We start from the raw sequence: 15,814 nt of genomic DNA, 5'->3' as shown, positions 1-15,814 counted from the left end.
AAACTCCTCTTCTACCCTGGCTAAGAAAGTTCTGACTGACTCTGGCATCATAACTGAGAAGAATAAAACGCATCACTTATGCCAATCTGCATTTTATCATCTCGGCAGGCTTTTTATTTGAGAAAAAATGTGGTTTAATTGACCCTGGTCAGTCAATCGTCTGCTCTTCCCTCTGCCAGCCTCTAGCTGACTGGACGGTTAACCCGTCACCTTCTAGTGAATCTTTGTTTTTATTTCAACTATTTACTTCCTGTGATGTGCTAGATGCCTTCCTTAAAAGTGGAACTGACAGCTTTTTAACTACTTTGCAGATATGAAACAGACAATCGTAATATCAGTGAACAAAGAATCTAATTCCCAGTTAATGCTTCAAAACCAACTTTATAGGTTTTAAAAATAGGTTCTATTTGACTCAAAGTTCCATGACGTACAGTAAGGCACTGTTGGTATAATAGATGGATGCAGTTCAATGCATGATTAATATAATTCACCAATACATTTCTTGGTAGTTAAAACAGTATTGCTATCAGGTTGTAAATCACTGCTGGCCTGGTACATTGTTTGCTGGCTCCACCCATTCAGGATATACTGTTTGAGTTTCAATCATTTTGAACAAAAAAAAACGGTCAATTTTAACTAAGGCTGGAAATGTCAATACAATCAACTATTAGTACATGTACATGTGTGTGTACTGACATGTATGTACAGTGGGGAGAACAAGTATTTGATACACTGCCGATTTTGAAGGTTTTCCTACTTACAAAGCATGTAGAGGTCTGTAATTTTTATCATAGGTACACTTCAACTGTGAGAGACGGAATTTAAAACAAAAATCCAGAAAATCACATTGTATGATTTTTAAGTAATTAATTCGCATTTTATTGCATGACATAAGTATTTGATCACCTACCAACCAGTAAGAATTCCGGCTCTCACAGACCTGTTAGTTTTTCTTTAAGAAGCCCTCCTGTTCTCCACTCATTACCTGTATTAACTGCACCTGTTTGAACTCGTTACCTGTATAAAAGACACCTGTCCACCCACTCAATCAAACAGACTCCAACCTCTCCACAATGGCCAAGACCAGAGAGCTGTGTAAGGACATCAGGGATAAAATTGTAGACCTGCACAAGGCTGGGATGGGCTACAGGACAATAGGCAAGCAGCTTGGTGAGAAGGCAACAACTGTTGGCGCAATTATTAGAAAATGGAAGAAGTTCAAGATGACGGTCAATCACCCTCGGTCTGGGGCTCCATGCAAGATCTCACCTTGTGGGGCATCAATGATCATAAGGAAGGTGAGGGATCAGCCCAGAACTACACGGCAGGACCTGGTCAATGACCTGAAGAGAGCTGGGACCACAGTCTCAAAGAAAACCATTAGTAACACACTACGCTGTCATGGATTGAAATCCTGCAGCGCACGCAAGGTCCCCCTGCTCAAGCCAGTGCATGTCCAGGCCCGTCTGAAGTTTGCCAATGACCATCTGGATGATCCAGAGGAGGAATGGGAGAAGGTCATGTGGTCTGATGAGACAAAAATAGAGCTTTTTGGTCTAAACTCCACTCGCCGTGTTTGGAGGAAGAAGAAGGTTGAGTACAACCCCAAGAACACCATCCCAACCGTGAAGCATGGAGGTGGAAACATCATTCTTTGGGGATGCTTTTCTGCAAAGGGGACAGGACGACTGCACCGTATTGAGGGGAGGATGGATGGGGCCATGTATCGCGAGATCTTGGCCAAAAACCTCCTTCCCTCAGTAAGAGCATTGAAGATGGGTCGTGGCTGGATCTTCCAGCATGACAACGACCCGAAACACACAGCCAGGGCAACTAAGGAGTGGCTCCGTAAGAAGCATCTCAAGGTCCTGGAGTGGCCTAGCCAGTCTCCAGACCTGAACCCAATAGAAAATCTTTGGAGGGAGCTGAACGTCCGTATTGCCCAGCGACAGCCCCGAAACCTGAAGGATCTGGAGATGGTATGTATGGAGGAGTGGGCCAAAATCCCTGCTGCAGTGTGTGCAAACCTGGTCAATAACTACAGGAAACGTATGATCTTTGTAATTGCAAACAAAGGTTTCTGTACCAAATATTAAGTTCTGCTTTTCTGATGTATCAAATACTTATGTCATGCAATAAAATGCAAATTAATTACTTAAAAATCATACAATGTGATTTTCTGGATTTTTGTTTTAGATTCCGTCTCTCACAGTTGAAGTGTACCTATGATAAAAATTACAGACCTCTACATGCTTTGTAAGTAGGAAAACCTTCAAAATCGGCAGTGTATCAAATACTTGTTCTCCCCACTGTATAACTGATAGATGCACATGTAACGGATGTGAAATGGCTAGCTAGTTAGCGGTGGTGCGCGCTAATACCCTTTCAATTGGTGACGTCACTTGCTCTGAGACCTTGAAGTAGTGTTTCCCCTTGCTCTGCAAGGGCCGCGGCTTTTGTGGAGCGATGGGTAACGATGCTTCGTGGGTGACTGTTGTTGATGTGTGCAGAAGGTCCCTGGTTCGCGCCTGGTTCGGGGCGAGGGGACGAATTAAAGTTATACTGTTACACACACACACGCTACATGTTAATGTTTTTAAATGTATGTAAATGGTAAAATCATTTGTCTGTAATTAATTTATCGTTATATGTCAGACCCCAGTAATACTAGCTGTCGCCACTGGCATCAGCTAATGGGGATCCCAATAAACCAAATCAAAAGCCAGTCATAACGTGGCTAATAGGCTAGCACACATATCAAACACAAGGCCCGCGGGCTTAATAGGACACACAAGCAAGTATAAAAGAGTCAATAGTTGAGTCATCTACTTTCTGAAATTACAGCCTGATGCGCTCGTATCGGTGAATTCAACTTCAATTGCGCTGCTTTCGTGTCTCCCGTTTACAGCACGCAGCAGAGGGAAAGTGTATACACATGCCACAGTTCCAAGCTAGACTACTAAAATGTTGCAGTCTGGCTTCAGTTTTTAAAGATTGACAATGAATAACCAAAAAACTAAAACTGCAATAAAACACCATCCAATTCAGAAAGCTGATTGAGCGCCTCATTACTGAAGAATGTGTTGGTTTTTCTTTCTGCTTGCATTTTGTATTTATACTGTGTGCAAAACATTATGAACTCCTTCCATGAGATATACTGACCAGGTGAATACAGGTGAACGCTATGATCCCTTATTGATGTCACCTGTTAAATCCACTTCAATCATTGTAGATGAAGGCGAGATACATGTTAAAGAAGGATTTTTAAGCCTTGAGACAATTAAGACAAGTACTTTGCATGTGTGCCATTCAGAAGGTGAATGGGCAAGACAAAATACTTAAGTGCATTTGAACAGGATATGGTAGGTACCAGGCACTGCAACGCTGCTGGGTTTTTCACGCCCAACAGTTTCCTGTGTGCATCAAGAATGGTCCACCACCCAAAGGACATCCAGCCAACTTGACACAACTGTGGGAAGCACTGGAGTCAACATGGGCCAGCATCCCTGTGGAACACTTTTGACACCTTTATAGAGTCCATGCCCCGACGAATTGAGGCTGTTTAGGGCAAAAGCGGGTGCAACGTAATATTAGGAAGGTGTTCCTAATATTCTGTACACTCAGTGCATATTTTCATATGTGTATTTTCTATAGATCAGGGCTCATCTGTAAAAAAGAGACATTGGTCTCAGTATGACTCCCTGATAAAATAAAGATAAAATAAAATATACAGCACCAGTTTCAGAACGTTTGGGATGTGCTTTACTGAAAATGATACCGTTCATTGAACTCAATGTCACTAATGGTTATGAACTACTTTGCATTTCATAACCAAAGGTAATAGAGGAGGAACACGATAACTATTGGTTGATCTGAAGTGAAAACTGAGACTCAAACGTTTTGACTGCTAAATGGTAAGTTCGGTCTTTCCAAGATGGCACCCAGGCTATTGTTCAGATGAATGTGTCAGAAACTGTTATCCTGTGGCTCACAGGAGCAGGAAGTACTGAGCCGCACACTAAACAGAACTGATGACAAAGGATGGAAAAACACCCACTAACCAACTACGTTATCACGATACCAGCATTATGATTTCCAGAAATATAATGGAAAGGAAAACGAAACATGAAGCAGACTTCATTTCTTGAGAAAAACTGTCCTAATGTTAATGTTGCTTATTTTCCAAGCTATAAAGGACTATAAAGGTTCGTCTGCCTAATGTTTTCCCTTTTTTTGCCATGGGAAATACCAGTATCAAAATAATATGATACTGTATCGTGACAACCTATAACCAACTAACTCCAATTCAATACTACTAGTGTTTCCCCTACCATTACTTAGATGAGGAAGCCCCTCTGCCTATATCAACTGCCAGAATAAATGCACAGAAGCTAACGCCACATCCATGCAGTATTAATGATGCAAAGCTGTTATTTTTGCCTAACTGTGCCACTGTGCCATAAATTGCACCACTTTGTTCTCAAAGGACAGAAACATAAGCCTTTGTATGTTCTCACAAGGACTGCATTGCTAAATGACATTGTTGTTATCTAACATCCATTCATTTGTTTGCACAGCTTTACTTCTACCATACCGTGGCAATCCCGCTTTTGGAAACTTTGCTGTGATGCATCTCTCTCACTCAGAGCGTACTCTTATAGGGGTGTCTATGTACACTGTCAACCCTTAGGATTGCTGACATGGTGCATTTTGAGTCCATACTCTTCATAATAAACATCTCTTCGTCCACAGACTCTGCAGAACATTGGAAAATACTTCCCAAGACAACATTTGTGGGCAAATCTCAAACCAACTTCCGGACACCTTCATCTGTATCAATCCAAAATAGCCCTATACCTCTACTTTTTTACAGTTATTATATTACGGTACAACTGGTTACAAACACAAACCTCATGGTTTGTGTCGTATTTTGTCAAATATTTGATGTTTATGAATGTTATTTTGTGTACTGTGGGAAAATTCGGCTTGCAGGTATATGCAACTGCCCACTTTTAGACTAGATGTCAACAAAGGCATTACCTGAGATACACATATAATGTCTCCGCCCTAACAATGGGATTCGCTGTCCACAGAGCAGAACGGTGGGCTTTCAAGCTCCTGCCTATTCCTCTCTTTGGATTGGTGGATACACCCCGTTAATTGAATCATTTTGGGAATATTTGATGAGGGGTGTTGACGTCAATCGCATGTATTCAATGCAGAGTGAGATGATATGCTAGCCTCATGAATATGCATATACAGTCTTGAATTTCACTTCTATTCGAATAAGCCTCAAATATCAAAAAGGCAATTCATGTTTATCTTGACTAAATTTGACACTCTCATTGCTTCACATACAAAAAATCCTCACCTGCTTAATAATTAAGGATCTGCTTAGGGTGGACAGATGTTGGGTAGAGATAGGGCTCTCGGTTCGGCATAACATAACCACACAGAAGTAGATGTATGAGTAAAGTTACACACTTCCCTCAAAAAGCATAATATACATATGGTATGATGGTTTGTCCTTGTACAGAAAATGTAACAAAAATGTCTTGATTGATATTGCAGCGAACAGCCTTTGCTAAACTCAAATACATCCTGCAGTTGTGGCACTTAAGTGGTTGTGCTACAGTTAAAGGCCCAGTAGGCAGCTTTTTGGGACAACCCCTGAGAGGCAGAGAAGCGATAGGTTTCACTCTTGCCAGAATCTGTCCCCCAAAAATTGCCCAATGCGTTTCTATGAGTTTATTTTGGACCAAAGCTTGTCGCCTGCCTTCCTGCCTTTGGGATAACGACTCCCATTATTAAGGCATGAGACATGAGCATCTCATCATTATACAGATCTCTGGCAACCTGACCAAATTCACATAGAAATGTGAGTTATAGATCTGTCATTCTCATTGAAAGCAAGTCTGAGAATCAGATCTGTGGTGGCTACATTCAGATTCTTTTTTGCATTTTCTTATGAGGCGACTGACAATACCCACTGGACACAGAAATCACCTCAACATCTATTCCAACGTTGATCAACCAGTGCGTGCCCACTGGGTCCATTTAAAAATGTCTTATTTACTGACATTAATAAGATATGAGGGGACACATTTCAGTTAATAATTGAACAACTTTGTTGCATTCCAACTACAAATACAGAGCACTCTGCAAAAGCCAAACCATGCACCTTGATATCAAAGGCCAACTTCTGCCCATTTCCTACACAGCAGAGAGAGAGAGAGAGAGAAGAGAGAGAGCGAGCACTGGGGATATAGCAAATAAGACCCTCGTTTAAAGAAGACCCATCCACCCAATGAATAGTCCCTTTTATATCAATCTATTATTCAACGGCACATTAGTTTTGCGATGTCCCATAGCTTACAAGCGTAAAATGATCAGACGAAAGTAATAGCGTATTCCACCTAATTGCCAATGACAGTTTTATTGCAAATCTGAACTCACATTAAATAACTTTTGTCACACAAATAGGCTACAAGATGCCGACAAAGCGAAAAATATCCCTAATTGAAGCAACCATTGTGGGCTTTGAGCGTTTTAAAGGGTCAGAGAAAATGCATAGTACTTTTGCTCGTAAGCAGAAGGTCCCACACATGTCCTGTAATAAGTCATGAAACGCTGTTTATAATGGGTGAAAGGACTATTCCCGGTTCGTTACATGGTTTTCGATAAAGCCCGTCTTACCTGCGAGACGTCATAGCAGTCTTAGAAAGCTATCTTCGAATGAGAAGGGAAAGTCGAATAAAGTGAGCGTTCCCTTTACGTCTTCGCAGTGTCGCTGTTGGACAGCGTGCACTCAGGAGGGCGTTTATTGAACAATGTTCAACTCCAAAGACAAATTATCGCAGCACACCCCGCCTCCAAAGCCAACAGTCATATTCATTGTACCACGCGGTCCCTGCAGCTAAAACATAGACTGAAAGTGTGTAGCTTATTCCATGGGCGCAACTTTAGTTTTAGAAGTGGGGGGGCATAACTTGATGGGGGGTCTGGGGTTCCTCCCATTTTGGGGGGCATCCATGGCCCTTCTAGCCTTCTCTATTTAGAGCAACATAAAGTCAGCAAAAATGCCCAGTCATCAAGCTAGGTAAGAGATCATTATTAAATATGTTTAAGTGATTGATAGGACTGAACTAGATCATTGATAATTCAATAATCAATATCATATTGTGTTGCACCTTTAATCAATAGCGTAACAAATGAACAACTCTTACAAATAAAGTACAAATACTTTTCATTGTCTTTATTAAGACATCCTCTATATCATATTTCAGCCAGACTGCCTAGCCAGCCTGAGTTACCTGCACGCCCAACCCCCACCAGTCTAGTCAATAACTCAACTCCATCTTTTTATATGTCAAGGAAAGGTTTGGAAAACAAAAGTTTTATAAAAACACACATACACCTACAAATTAACACACAGAAACAGTACACCCTCCATATAATTCATATCATAGGCCTAATACTACTGTAGAGCTCTTTTTACTTGCACACAATCTAGCTGGGTCACCGCGTCCTGCCCCTAGGGGTCCACGGCCCTGCAGCGCCCCAACCCAACACACCCCACTCAGCTTTAGGATCTTAGTGAAACATACATTATTGGTTTTGGGTGTGTTAGGCCAAGCCAAGAGTGTCAACCAACAGTACGACAGAGCCCCAGGACCAGGACTGAGCAGCCCAGCAGCTAGGGACTACCTAAATATGTATCTCCTCTGAAGTGGGCATGTTTTCAATACAGACTCTGTTTGTCGTACTGTATTCCATATAAGGCAGATAGACCTTATGAAAGTTGCACAGTAAACCCTTAATCTATTGATATATAGTGTTACATTTCTTCCATCCATGGTGGGAGGATAACCAACCTTCCAATTTATGCCAATGCATTTCTTCGAGGGTATAAATGATAGGTTACACAGTTTCTTCTGATAACAGTCTCCAGTATCAACATTTTCAAGAAAACAAAAACAGGGAGAGGAGATAATCTGTAGACATGCTGAGATAAAAGAACATACTCTTTGCCAGAATTCAGCCAGCCTTCACAAGAACATAACAAATGCAAATATGTCCCATTTTGTGTTTTACACCTCCAGCAGGGGAATTACATTTCTGTGTGCATGTAATTCAGTTTCCCTGGCATATAGTACAGTACATTCTATGGAATTCAACTGCAGTAATTTATGTCTGTATCCATTCACCATCATCAATAGCGTTTCCTAGGTCTACCTCACATTTTTGTTTTACATGGTGTGTGACATCGGGAAAAGTCTCTGTCAACCCTTGATACAGTTTGGAAATCAACTTTAGAGGTTTGTCAGACTGCCTTAAAATAGTTTGAATCTTTGACGCTTGTTGCTTGTCCAGTGTTTGCAGCACAGAGAAAATATAGTGTTGTGTCTGCAAAAATTCACCTCAGCTCCGTCACAGACTGGTCTTCCCTGGCTGCCTGACCCTGATGAGACCCCTGTCACCATCTGATCCTGCTCAGATGAGGCATGACAAAGAAATACCTTGGTCTACATTTATACATTATATTATCCAAGAATACAATCAATGGATCAATAATTGAAATGACCATTATTCCCAGATCCCAGACTGTTGTAGGTTGCAGAGAGAGAGAGGGAGAGTGTAGCCTTGAAAAAAACGTATAGTAAAAACCTGGAAATCAAGCAATCCGCCATCATTAACACAATGTGAAAATCTAATGATTTATTATTGAAATGTTGAAATAGCATGGGCGACCGAAAAAAACCAATTGGTAGGCTACAAGAAGGCCATGTGTCAAACAATAATGCAGCCACAAGGGATGGGTTTGAGCATGTGGGTCTGGGCAGATTAAATGTAGTCGTTTGTGTGCGTATGTACAGTGCCTTCGGAAAGTATTCAGACCCCTTGACTTTTGAATCAATGAATCAAATGACCATGATTCCCAGATCCCAGACTGTACCCATCAATTCAATACGTAACTTTGTATCCATTCACTGATTGTTATATTACACTGGAAATTTCACCTGAGCTCCATAGACTGGTTTTCCCTGACTGTCTGACCCTGCAGGGACACCTGTCACCATCTGATCCTGCGAAGACATGATGAGCATAGTGTTGTGTACTGACTGTGCACCATGACAGTGAAGCCTGTAGAGCTGTTTATACCGTGTCAGTGTGAAAAGTAGGCCATTAGCTACGGAAAATGACAGATCAATACATTGCTATACTGACTAATAAAAACTCACATTGCACTGAAAAGGTAGCCTAGTGGTTAGAGCGTTGGGACAGTAACCAAAAGGTTGCTGGATCAAATCCCTGAGTTGACAAGGTAAAAATCTGTTGTTCTGCCCATGAACAAGGCAGTCAACCCACTATTCCTAGGCTGTCATTGTAATTAAGAATGTGTTCTTAACTGACTTGCCTAGAAAAATGAAAATGGCTAGCTGAGCTGGCAGCTAGTTAATTAACTACTGTAGTTGCTAGTAGATCCTTCAGTTGAGAGGGGATGAATCATTAGCTAGTTACACTACTAGTTGGGAGTAATTGTCTTCTTCTGTAAAACAGCAGTTACCTTGCCAGCTAGATCAGTCAACTAAAGAGTAGCCAATTTCTGCTCTGCTTGCTTTTACAACTCAGAGAAAAAGCACAACACAGACAGCAGCTACCTCTGTTCATGTCTACTGCGCTGGTCCTGTAAGCCAGCCTTTCAGAAGCTTTGCCTTCACACAGCTTGTCTGCATGTCCTGTGTAGTCTGTGTGGTCTTTCGCATTGTCCAAAAGCACACCGGAGCTGCATTGTCTATCACAGTGCAATCATAAAATTGGGGGGGGGAAAAAAATGCCCCCCCCCCCCCCCCACCCCAGTGAAAGTTGCACCCATGGCTTATTCTTTAGTACGGTGTCCATAGCAACTTGGTTCATGTCAGATGGCTTACAGGTGGAATGGCAGACAACCATGAAGAATAGACTGGAAAGGAGCATGCTTGTAGGCCTATCAAACACTTGCTAGTAGGCTATATGGATAAGAGCGTCTGCTAAATGACTTAAATGTAAATGTATATAATTTAATTCCATTTTAGTACATAGCCTCTAAAACCAAAAGGGAGGGCAATGCAAGTTGAATCCAGTTCTAGATCACAACTCCATCACACATCAGTGCAGTTCATGAGAGGGTAACTGAATGAATGTTCGGTATGCTACATAGGCTACTGCCAATTTCTGTATTAAAATAGGTCTACATGATTACACATGTCTTGATTAGAAAATAGTCATCCGCGAACTCCCTGTTATTTATAGCAGCAATGCAATTAATGGACGTCATTATGAAATGTTTTGCTCCGCTATTGTCTCGCAAAGGAGGATAATGGCAAATCTATTTAAATAATCTTGCCTCCGTTCACGTCATCTTCCCATGAACGCAAATTGTAGGTTGCAGAGAGAGAGGGAGAGAGAGTAGCCTTGAAAAACGTATAGTAATAACCTGCAAATCAATGTGAGAATCTAATGATTTATTATTGAAACATTGAAATAGCATGGGCGACCGAGAAAAACTAATTGGTTGGCTGCAAATTAAGGCCACGTGTCAAACAATAATGCAGCCACTAGGGATGGGTTTGAGCAGATTAAATGTAATCGTTTGTGTATTTATGTACAGTGCCTTCGGAAAGTATTCAGACCCCTTGACTTTTTTTTTCACATGTTGTTACGTTACAGCCATATTCTAAAATTGATTTTATATATATATCCTCAGCAATCTACACACAATACCCCAAAATGACAAAGCGAAAACCGGTTTTTAGACATTTTTGCAAATGTATAAAACATTTTAAAACTGAAAAAACGTATTTATTTATTCAGATCCTTTGCTATGTGATTGAAAATTGAGCTCAGGTGCATCCTGTTTCCATTGATCATCCTTGCGATGTTTCTATAACTTGATTGGAGTTCACCTGTGGTCAATTCAATTGATTGGACATGATTTGGAAAGGCACACACCTGTCTATACTGTATGTCCCACAGATGCTGCGCAAATCACTAGCAAGGCAATGGGTCAGAACAGAGGTGCTTCCATGGCTGCAGTATTGACGTCATCAAGCTGTGTGGTTATCAGCAGAAGTTAATCTGCCGGGGTATGGGGTTATGCAATATCTGAGGCCACAGGACTTTTTCTCTATGGATTTGCTTTGCACTGATAAAGTTTGACCTGCCGGGCCACTGTAGTACAACTGTAATGTGGTCCTGTATGGCTAAGTTGGAATGAGCATGGTGCTTGCAATGCCAATGCCACCCATATGTAAGATGTATACACATGACTATACATTGCTTTGGATAAAAGTGTCTGTTAAATGGTACATATTAACTCGACTAGTAATTACATGTTTTTGTAGGCACAAACTCCGCCATAGCTCGTAGAGCAAAGCCTATGGGAAAATGAGTTTTTATAGGGTTTTTCGATAAACGCTGAAAATAAGGTCTGTGGTAAATACAGGCTTAGGTTCTTATACGTTTTGTTCTATGAGATAATCTTCATCAGCTGATGTCACTTTTTGTGAAATTTTAAGCATTTACGTAATGATAAAAAACATAAATATGTAAGAAGGATCAACTACCTTTATCAACCTTTATCTGACAGAAAGAGAAAGGAAAAAAACAATGAAGTCATGGCACATTCGACATGTTATGTTTATGTAATATTAAACGTGTATCACAAACAGGGCTGCAACACCAGCAAAAACATAAGCAATTACAACCCATCTTCACAAATCTATCAGTTCACACCCAACTTGTGTGTGTGTGTGTTTCTGTTCAACAAAACAAGATTCTCTGGTTTTCTTCAAGAAGACTGCGTTCCAGAGAGGTGGTTGTTTGGTTTCTCAAGACTGATGACAGTTGTCCACAGACAGATAATATTCTCTCCACTAACGCTTGGGATGCAGGGGCAGAAACCAGATCCAGTGCCACATGGCACAGCTTTGGATAAAAAGCCATCCTTGCCTGCCAGAACTGAAGAGGTGACTCGGTAAACATGCCCCCCTGTACCTCTTCCAGGTATTGTCGCAGCTCACACAGGGCACTTATTGCCTTGCCAAGGTTGACCTTCCGGCTGGATAGCGACCTCAGACATAAACTTTGATGCGAGGATGCTATATTTCTGATGCATTGTGGTCGAGATGCTTGCTGGATTCATCGTCCTGGCATCTTCCTGGGGTCCTGCTGCTCCATGGCTGTACTCTCTGATTTGCTGAAGTACAAAATACTCTGCTTCCCTCATCAATGGCTCGATCTCTGTTGAGCGAAGTGCCAGAGATACACTTTGGTTCATCAGGCAATCAGCTGCAGGGGTTGGATCGAAGTTGGCTGCCAGAGGATCCAGTATGGATGTGAAGCACTCATGCAGTGACTTCAGGAGGACCTGTGCAATCTGTTTTGCAACAGTAGTTGACTGTATGTGTGCGTCAAGGTTGAGAAGGCACGGCACCACATCAGACAGTGACTTGCTGTCATTTTGAACTTGGTTGGTGTGCATTGCGAATGGTTCCAGCAACTTCTCAAGCTGTTCTAGCTTGGCCCAGTCACGCTCTGGACTCGCCCTCTGATTTATTCCCTGTTAGCTAGGGATAGTTAGTGATGCACAACGTAGGCCTATTTGAAACATCGGCATCTACTGGCAGTATTTACCCGAAAGTATTTACCCATTCGATTTTTGACCAAAGTTTAGAAAGAAAAAACTAAAACGTAACAATTTGTTTTTTATTTTTGTTCATTTTGCAGTCAAACATAATAGTTTCAGTATAGGTCAATTTTATTATTTTTTCTTCAGTTTACTAAATTGTTTTTCCAAATGAGTTTTATTTTTATTTCAGTTGTCGTTTACTATAATAACCTTGCCATTGCCATCGTTGTCCTGTTGGCAAACCTTGCCATTGCCATCGTTGTCCTGTTGGAAGGTGAACCTTCGCCCCAGTCTGAGGTTCTGAGCGCTATGGAGCAGCAAAGGGTCTCAATACTTAATTCATTTTTAATACATTTGCTAAAATTTCCAAAAACCTGTTTTTGCGTTATGGGGTATTGTGAGGAGATTGATGGGGGGGAAAAAACGATTTAATCCATTTTAGATTAAGGCTGTAACGTAACAAAATGTGGATGAAGTCAAGGGGTCTGGACACTTTCCAAATGCACTGTAGGAGAGTGTGAACAACGATTGGGACACAACCTATAAAAAGGACAGAAAACTAGTCCATGAAAAGGGATTGGAACACAACCTCTAAAAAGGACAGAAAACTAGTCCATGAAAAGGGATTGGAACACAACCTCTAAAAAGGACAACAAACTAGTTAAAAAGGAGAGCAAACTATTGCATGAAAAGGGATTGGAACACAACCTCTAAAAAGGACAACAAACTAGTTAAAAAGGAGAGCAAACTATTGCATGAAAAGGGATTGGAACACAACCTCTAAAAAGGACAACAAACTAGTTAAAAAGGAGAGCAAACTATTACATGAAAAGGGATTGGAACACAACCTCTAAAAAGGACAACAAACTAGTTAAAAAGGAGAGCAAACTATTGCATGAAAAGGGATTGGAACACAACCTCTAAAAAGGACAACAAACTAGTTAAAAAGGAGAGCAAACTATTGCATGAAAAGGGATTTGGACACAACTTGGGATGGGATGACTGTGTATGCCGACTCAAGCTCAGTGTTCAGCAGCATAAAACGGTTCCCTAGAACCAAGCCAAAACCGAAAAAGAAGACCCTGTTTAGTGTCCTCTCACTCTCTGTTCCCTCTCTGTCCCGAGGTGATTGGTTCCAGGCTGACCTTTTGACATTTTCGCCCGAAGACTTAAGAGTCCTCTGGTCCAAAATAAAATCCCAGGAAGAGAAACAAAGGGGACTCACATCGAATCCTATGGAGCAGGACAGCTAGGGCCTTGTTATGGACAGAAAAATAGAGCCTTTATTGCAGCCAACCAGGGCCTAGCTAGTAACCCCACTTCCCAAAAGAAAAGAGCCCTCTCATCCAAGCTCCGATCACTTCATCATTATTTCACGTTGGGCCGCAGAAATCAAACCCAGTGCGTTTGTATTTTTGCAGATATAAGTCATGAGAAAAGCTCATGGATGCCGTTTTTTTCTCCAGGCTAGCCGCCTCTCCTCTGCTGCTCTGAAGATCTGCTGATGACCTTTCAGTTGGAAAAGGCCTGGCATTGTTGCATAATTCATAAATCCACTTTGACCTTTGTAAAAAATATAATTGAAAGTAACTGCCCAGTGAAAATCTCACTGTTAAAAGTTCACATTTTGTTAACTTGTATCCAAATAATGTTGACTCGTCCTATACTCGTATGTGGGTCGTTCTATCTAAAAAAGTACAAGAAAGAGGATTTCGACACTCACCATCCCAAAATGTTCTGAAATTGTTTCTGTAGTTAGTAACATATACAATAAGTATTTCTGAAACATTATTTTGTTGAAATATAATTTGATCTCTGAGAAATTAAGCTAATTGATTGCACCCAAATTGGCCATTTTAATTTTTAGGATTCAGATCATATTCAATAATAATAGTGCCCAACATCTGATTTGGACCAAAATTCTTCCGACCAATGAGTATGGAGAAGCAATACTCCAAGCCACAGCTTCATACTACTTGTCAAACATAGTGAACTGATACTATATACTGGCTGTTGGGGTGGGATTGGCATGTGGTGTGAGGTATCTGTAGGTGGCTTGATGAAATTGTTCGTGATTCCTTATGTCTTACTCATTGGTAGAAAGAAGTTTGGTCCAAATTGGATGTTGGGTATATATTTACTGAATCGTATAAATTAATATCCATTAGCTTAATTTTTCGGAGATAAAATAAAATGTCAATGAAATAATGTTTCAGGAATGCCAATCTTATCTGTTTCTAACTACAGATTTTTTTTTAGAACAATCTAAGATAGTGGCTGTCATGGCTTGCTGAAATGACATGGAATGACTCAAGTGGTCAGAGCATAAATTGGAGAAAAAAACTATTTAAAAAATCTACCTCAAACTTGTATCTCAAACAGACCATTTAAAAATGCTTGCTATTTCCTCATAGAACATGATGTCATCTCCCTGAGAAGGATGAGCTGGCCAATCAGCGGTCTAAAGGAGAATGAGCTGGCCAATCAGCGGTCTACTTGCGTGAATATTTTTAATGACCGTATACGCCAACACACCATTCTGTTGTTGGGGTACGCCCACACCATTCCATCACAGAAAATGTTTTTTAAAATAATTAAACTGCCCTGGGCAGTTACTTTAAAACTGTATTCCCCAGCATGTTTAAAAATAACTAATCTTGAAATGTTCTTAGCACTGGCTGGCTGGAGGCTTTGAGTTGAATGAGAATGGCATCACATTAACATTCCATCTCTATATTAGTTGTCTTGAACCCATGATTATCTGAGGGTATACTTGCAAGAACCTATAATCAATGAGTAAATTGTCTGCGTGTAGTATGTTGGAATGTGTGTCCTGAGTAAATACTTATTTCACTATAGTTGAATTGTGTATGTGTATAAATTAATTCTGCACAGAAACTTGTATACTTTATATAATTAAACCATCCAAGAGAAACTACCTAAAGTTTGTGGAGAACGCTTAACACTTTAATACGCACGAGTAAACACATTTTGTCCTTATTGACTTACTGTGAACAGTAGGAATCGATCAGTGTTTAGTTAATGCCGTTATGCATTGCTTACGAAGGTGTTAAGTAGTCATTATGTCGTTTCATTCAACTGGAAGGGGATTCATTCCACGGAGACAGGTGACAGAGTCAGGTC

General features: G+C 40.8%; 1 protein-coding gene across 2 annotated transcripts in view; it reads right to left on the bottom strand.

Moving 5' to 3' along the window:
* LOC139557164 (tyrosine-protein phosphatase non-receptor type 11-like) overlaps positions 1 to 6,874 on the bottom strand; it is a 63,282-nt gene extending 56,408 nt beyond the window's left edge. Inside the window, exon 1 of one of the 2 annotated variants that reach the window (XM_071371610.1) lies at positions 6,697 to 6,874. In XM_071371610.1, coding sequence (XP_071227711.1) covers positions 6,697 to 6,710 — 14 coding nt within the window. In that variant the 5' untranslated portion in view covers positions 6,711 to 6,874. The remainder of the gene's footprint in view (positions 1 to 6,696) is intronic. The other variant, XM_071371608.1, reaches the window with a different exon arrangement.
* Positions 6,875 to 15,814: the final 8,940 nt, after the last annotated feature.

This window comes from Salvelinus alpinus, chromosome 28 (assembly GCF_045679555.1).
Source record: "Salvelinus alpinus chromosome 28, SLU_Salpinus.1, whole genome shotgun sequence".
In the NCBI taxonomy this organism is placed as follows: Eukaryota; Metazoa; Chordata; class Actinopteri; order Salmoniformes; family Salmonidae; genus Salvelinus; species Salvelinus alpinus.
Note: the sequence above shows the minus strand (reverse complement) of the source record. Positions and strands in the feature narration are given on the sequence as shown.